Here is a 6,347-nt window from a genome sequence, read left to right on the forward strand (position 1 = left end):
GCACATGTGCAGAGCCTACAGCCCAGACGTGTAGGGTGGTCCTCGTCCCGCCTGGGCCCTGAGCCTTGGGGGTTGTCCTCACCAAGCTCTCTCCAATCTGCCATGTCTGCTGTGTCCGCACTAGGTGCTTGAGCGGTTTCCACTTGAGGAGCTCTGCGGCAGCAAGAAGGGCTTCCCCAGCAGCCTGCGGAACAGCAGAAGCTGGGAGATGGCACCGCGGTCTGGAGCAGGAGACCTTGTGTCTCCCTCCTCTGGACTTTGGTCCTGGGCTGATTCTGCCCTTAGGGAGCTGGGACATGCCCTGGCCCAAACGTCCAGGGCTCTCTTCCCCGCATCAGTGCTGAGCTTTGAAACCTGTACCTTGGCCACGCTCTGCATTTGGTCACTCATCCGGAAGAAGAGAGGGAGCAGGCCGAGTCGCACCACGTTCTTCATCTCCCTCTTGTCGTTCCCCACCGCCATCTTCATCAGGTCTCTGAAGAGGCTGATGGAGCTCTCTCTCAGCTGGCTCAGCTCCTGGGAGGGAGAAGCACAGTAGAGCTGGAGCACCAGCAGCTCTCTGCCCATGGTGAGCAGAAGCCCCAGCATGGCTGATGTGAGGGGAGATGCTCCAGGGCGGCATTCTGCACGCTGGAGATGTGGGCCAGATCTGCTGTCCTGGGTCCGTGAAAGGCCACTCAAGAGACTTGTTCTGGGAGTGCCTGTTCCTCCAAGTGCCCTCCCAGCCACCCAGCATCCCCCACCAGCTTCGGCAGCCATGGTGGGAAGAGCTCCGGGAGCAGCTCTTGGGGAGGAGCTGTGCTGGGCTGCAGAACACGGAAGCCATCCCACAAGAGCCCAGGGCCCACCCGTGGGGCTCGGGCTTCCACATCAGCCTTACGTCATCCAAGAGGGGCAGGAGGAATTCTGCCATCTGCACAGCGACGTGGCTGGCCTCCTTCCTCTCCAGCTGAGCCATGACGGTTCTGAAGACCAGCAGAGCCTTCGTGGTGGCAGCCTTATAGCCAAACAGCAGAACCCTCATGAGGTCTGGCAGGATGATCTTCATTTTTCTTGCCTGTGTGAATAAAATAGTTTCCCTTTTGGGACCAGGTCCACGCCTGGAAAGCGCCCCAGGCAGCCAGCAGGCCCCACCATGGAAGGGAGGGCCTTTGGAGCAGTCACCCCATTGCCTGACTGCCAGCCAAGGCCAAGCCCTCACCCCCTGCCCCGACCCTCGGCTGCCAACACGGTTCCCCTTGGCGACGCCCTTACTCACCATCTCGACTGTCTCTGACAGTGTCATGATGCCCCTGAGCACCAGGGAGAGCATGGCTGGCCTTTCTTCCTTCAGGAACCTGAAGTCTAAGTAGGTTGCAGCAAACGTCCTGTCTCCCAGATCTCTGCTGGCCAGCATCTGAAGGCAGGGCGGCAGTGAGCGACCGGCAGAGCTGCTGGGGCTCCTGGCAGCGTGCAGCTCCTGGTTCCCAACGCAGCCCAGGCACAGGGCAGCGGGGGCTTTTTCCGGTAACTCACAGCCAAGCGAACGAGGCAGTAGTCCTCCAGGTGTGTGCAGAAGAGCCTGCTCTTCAGGTCCCAGAGCTGGCTGAGCAGCTCCCTCAAAATGCTCCGCGCAGTCTGGGGCACGGAGAACATCACCTCCCACAGCGCCAGGGCAGTGCTGCAAGCCAGAGCGCTCTGTCAGCAGGGCAGCCTTGGCCACAGCAGCGTGGCCGCGCTCAGCCCTGCACGATGGTTGGGATGCCCTGGGCAGCAGCAGAGGGCTGAGCTGGTGCTCCCTGTGGGCTGGGCAGGAGCACGGGGTGTGCTCAGGCTTGCTTGTTCAGCTTTGCCTGCTGTGGGCCTGGCTGACCCCCTGGGCTGGAACGCATGGTGGGATGGAGGGTCCTGCTCCTCGCGTGTGTCCTGCAGGATTCCTTGGCTCTGGCAGCCAGAGCGTCTCCAGGCCCCTCTCCCCACAGGGAACAAGCCCTCGTGGCGTGTGGGGACAGTACCTGTCTCCTCCTGGAGCGACCTGCAGCAGTGTTGTCACCACCTCCTGAGGGCATTTGTCAGCCATGGGGACCATTAGGGACTCCACGCTCTGCCGGGCTGGGACTGTCTTGATGCATCCCAGGGTTTTGTGGATGCAGCTCGTGATCTTTGGCACCTGGAGGGGACACAGGTGAGGATGGCGCAGCCACTGGAGTGCGGCCATTTCCTCAGCTGCCCTTGCCATCCCTCTGTGCCGCCTTGAGGTGGCTTCAGGTGCCCGAGACACCGGGGTTTGGGAGGAAGAGAGGGATGGAGGGAGGAACAAGGTCTGACAGGGCTGAAGGGCGGGGCAATCCAGCAACAGGCTGTAGGCCACTTACATCCACCAGCCACAAGTCCGGGTTTCCCTTGGCCATGTCCAGCACACTTCTGGCCGCCTCCTTGTCAAAGGTGCTGGAGTCGGTCGTTGCCTCGATGAACACCCGGACAAGGTCTGACCTCTCAGAAGGCTGGAGGTACTCCGCAAAGGACTAAGGGAGGAAGGCAGGCAGCGCAGCCATGTCACACTGAGGGCCCTGAAGCTGCTGCTTAGCTGGGCAGTGCCAGCAGCCCTGCAGAGGCACCCGGCAGTGCTGGCGGCAGTGCCCGCAGCAACGCTGGCAGCAGGGGCAGCAGTGACTGCTGGGGAGGATGAGAAGAGAGGGCCCAGGGTGAGGGAGGAGGGTTGGGGTCATGGGCACAAGGTGTGGACCCTGCTGCCAGCCAGGGCTTGCTGGTGGCCGGGAGGACGGGGGCTGCTGCTGGGACACTGGAGCGCAGCCCTCGCATCGTCCCTGCTCAGGGACAGCAGGAAGCCTCTCAGCAGGGACAGGGAGGCCACGCCAGCCCGCTGATTGTGGACGCCTTCGCTCTCACCATTCCCCTGCTGATGCCACGGCCAAGAGTGCCAGCAAGGGGGGAGCTCGTTACCTCGATAATGTGAGTGGCGCTGGGCGAAGTGCGCAAGGAGGTGGTCTCGGCTTCCAAGTCCCCTTGGAGCTGTGTATTCTCCTCTGTCAGTGTCGCCCCTAAAGAGCAGGGCAAACACAGAAGAGTCGACAAGATGCAGCAGCTTCCCCAATACTGGAAAAAGCTTTGATCTTGGAATGGCCGAGGAGGGAGGTTATGACCCGCCATCAGGGGAGGAGGTGGTGGAGAACGGTGCCACGGAAAGGCTGACCCGCCTCCAGTGTACGTGTGCGAGTGGTTCTGGCCCTGGAAACTCCAAGGTCCTAGAGCTCTGCATGCAGCCCCACAGTTCAGTCCCCGATGCCTGGAATAATGGTGACGTGGGGGACAGCTCGCCTGGCCGGAGTGCCGCGGGGCAGGGATACAGGCTAGCTGGGAGAGACGGGAAGATGCGGCGTGGGGCTGCCTCCCATGCTCCTGTGGAGCAGCTGAGCTACATGGCACCATCAACAGCCTGGGAGAGAGCGTGGGGGTCAGGAGCAGAGGAAGGGCAGTGCTGGTGACAAGGTGGTGCCTCCAGCAAGCAGCACAACTGTCTGTTGCAACCCGTCAGGAAGACGAGCAGAGCTACTGGGTGATGTTGGTGTGCAGGGGAACCCGTCCCACCACAGCTTCTCTTACAGCGTTGCTGATACTTGAATTGGAAGAGGAGACAAAGAGCGTCCAAAGCCAAGCGGCTGGTCTCTTCTTCCTTGAATGAGAGGAGTAGCAGGAGATGTCCCAGCAGCTGTCCAATGATTGGCATTTGCATCCCTGCACAGGAGGCGTGTCTCTCCTCATTGGGATCGGCCTGGGCGAGGGATGAGGAAGAGCAGAGGGCTTGAGGGCACCTGGGGCCAAAGCCCTGAACCCATGTGTGTGCCCAGGGCTGGATCCAGGTGGGTCAGAGGTTTGCATGGCCCTGCGGAACCCGTCTTGCCGAACAGCCCCATGCGGGGAAAGCTGCCAGGCCTGTGCTCCCTCCAGGCTCCTTGGGCAGCCCCAGCCGAAACAGGACTGGGGCAGAGCTGGCTCCTGGCAGAGCGGGGTGTGCCTGGTCGTTACCTTTAGTGAGGAGTAGTTGGCCAGCAGGAAGCTGAGCACCCTCATCCTGCCCACGGCCCTCTCCCGCACAGATGCCCTCTCTGAGGTGGTGAAGGTCAAGAGCATCTGGGGAGAGAGAAGCTGCTGGTGAGCCCTGGGAGCAGCCACCACTCCAGTGCTCAAGTCCTGGGCGGGACTCGCCCAGTCCATTAAGGCTTCCTCTGATCTGGAGCAAAGCCTCTAGTGGTTTCGTGCCCTGGGGTCCACGGCAGGCTTGGGACAAATGCCCCCGGCCAGCCCTCTAGCCAGGCAGGAAGGCAGATGCCACCCTGTGTGGCCACTGTGCTGTGGAAGAGCCTGGTGGGCAGCCCCTGGTTCCCCCAGGGAGGTGGGCACCACCCTGCAGTGCGCTCTCTGCATGGCACGGGGTGGGACTGTCCACTCAGCAGTGGGCACCCTGTCCCCTAGGGTGAAGAACAGCCCTTGTCAAGCCCACTCTTTGCACATGCCAGACCTGGAAGATACTCTGCATCGTCTCGATGACTCCGGAGGTGGGAGAGTTGAGCACCACTGCAACTAGCATGGTGTCCATGCCTTTCATGGTCTGCAAGGGAGACAACGAGTTGTGGCCGTGTTTCCCGCTGTCCCCCTCACCCCCGGGACACTGAGCTGAACTCCCAGCACCAAGGCAGGACTCGTGGGCTGCTTTGTCACCCAGCACTTACTGTGAAGTACAGGAAAGGTTTCAGGTCCTGCATTTCTTCTTTTGGAGGAAGCAGGAAGATGCTGGAGAAGCACGTGCGGAGGAGGCCTATCTCTTTCCCCTCCAGCACCGCCTCCACGAAGCTGCAAAGAGAGAGAGGCCGGTTGGACACTGGTGCGGGGAGCAGTGCCCGGAGGCCTCGTGCAGGTGGACACGGGGCTCTGGGGCAGGAGTCCCCGGGAGGGATGGGCAGGTACCTCATCTCGGCCATGGCAAACATGGCGCTCCGCCGCACCGCTGTGTGCAGCTGGTCCCTGGGCTCTTCTTCCAGCAGCACCTGCAGTGCACAGCCAGGATTGGAGCTGGCAGCTTGCCAGCACCCAGTGCCATCAGCCCCTTGCCCCGCCCAACGCTGTCCTTACAAGCGCTGGTGCTGGGGGCCTTGTCCCCTTCCCCGGAGCCAGCGCCTATCCCCTCACCTTGATATTCTCTGCCAGTTTGTATCTCTGGCAGAACAGATCTAGGCCCTGGGACAAACCGTTGTACGTTGCGGCTCTGAAGAGCATAGCCACGCTTTTAAGGAACTTCAGCTTCCGTTCCTCGTCCTGGCAGCCGGGGGACAGAGAGACAAACAGGGAGCATGAGATGGGGACACACGGCCAGTGGCACTGTAGCGCTGGGGGTGCAGCGCCGGATGGAGACCTGGCAGAAGCAGCTCTGCCCAGCCAGAGCCCTCCAGCAGCCCTGCAGCAGAGCCCCTGTCAGCAGACACCAGCTCAGCCGCCTTCCAAATGGCCACAGTTACCTTTTCCGGGCTGCTGACAAAGGCCGTGATGACATCCACATGTTCTGGTTCCAGGTGGTACACTGGTAACCAGCTGGCATCTAAGAAAGGAGGAGAGCAGGGAGGGCTACAGGGAGGGTGCGCAGGCAGGAAAGAGCAGAGGAAGGAGCTCTGCCCCCCATCCAGCCCTGTGCCGTTTGCCCTGGCACAGTCTTCCCCTGCGTGTCAGTGCTGGAGGGTGCCCGGCAGATGGGCTGCGATGCTGAAGCCAGGCAGGATGCGGGAAGCCCCCAGTGCAGCGGGTGAAGAACTCGCTTCAGCCCGCAGAGGATGAGCTGGGGCTGGCTCCCAGCTCGGAGCAGCCCTGCCATTCAGGCAGCATCACGCCCACCACCCGTGGGACGCCCCTGCCAGCGCGCAGGGAAACGTGATCCTGGCGTTGAACAGGGAGCTCTCACTGGCCCCCCGCTCTTTCCAGAAAATCAGGGCCCCTCACTCACCCATCTCCAGTTGCTGGGCCAGGCATAGCACATGGGACTCCACTGGAGAGCTGCTCTCCTGAGGAGCCCTGTCCTCCTTCAGGGCCATCCTGAGAAGTTTCTCCGCCATCTTTCGGGTTGGAGGAAAGAGGCTGGGCTGGTGAAGGGGGAAGCTTTGGCGCAACGCCACGAGTCTGCCGGGGGCAGTGGGGAAGGACGGGGGTTGTGCTCGAGGAGTCCTCGCCACGAGTCTGCCGGGGGCAGCGGGGAAGGACGTGGGTTGCGCTCGAGGAGTCCTCGCCACGAGTCTGCCGGGGGCAGAGGGGAGTCTGCCGGGGGCAGCTAGAATTCGGATATGGTTGGATTCGATGACCTC

At 62.0% G+C, this 6,347-nt stretch overlaps 1 protein-coding gene across 1 annotated transcript; it reads right to left on the reverse strand.

The window, feature by feature from the left end:
- Positions 1-281: 281 nt before the first annotated feature.
- On the reverse strand, positions 282-6,101 carry LOC139826559 (uncharacterized). Its single transcript, XM_071802693.1, has 16 exons — positions 5,993-6,101; positions 5,514-5,593; positions 5,188-5,376; positions 4,966-5,045; positions 4,731-4,851; positions 4,520-4,609; positions 4,027-4,131; positions 3,604-3,772; positions 2,944-3,041; positions 2,355-2,504; positions 1,853-2,149; positions 1,516-1,617; positions 1,259-1,396; positions 881-1,057; positions 387-516; positions 282-289 (listed from the first exon to the last, which is right to left on the reverse strand). The coding sequence occupies exons 1-16, from the start codon at positions 6,099-6,101 to the stop codon at positions 282-284; spliced, it is 2,043 nt and encodes a 680-aa protein (XP_071658794.1).
- Positions 6,102-6,347: the final 246 nt, after the last annotated feature.

Source organism: Patagioenas fasciata, chromosome Z (genome assembly GCF_037038585.1).
Source record: "Patagioenas fasciata isolate bPatFas1 chromosome Z, bPatFas1.hap1, whole genome shotgun sequence".
Classification (NCBI taxonomy): Eukaryota; Metazoa; Chordata; class Aves; order Columbiformes; family Columbidae; genus Patagioenas; species Patagioenas fasciata.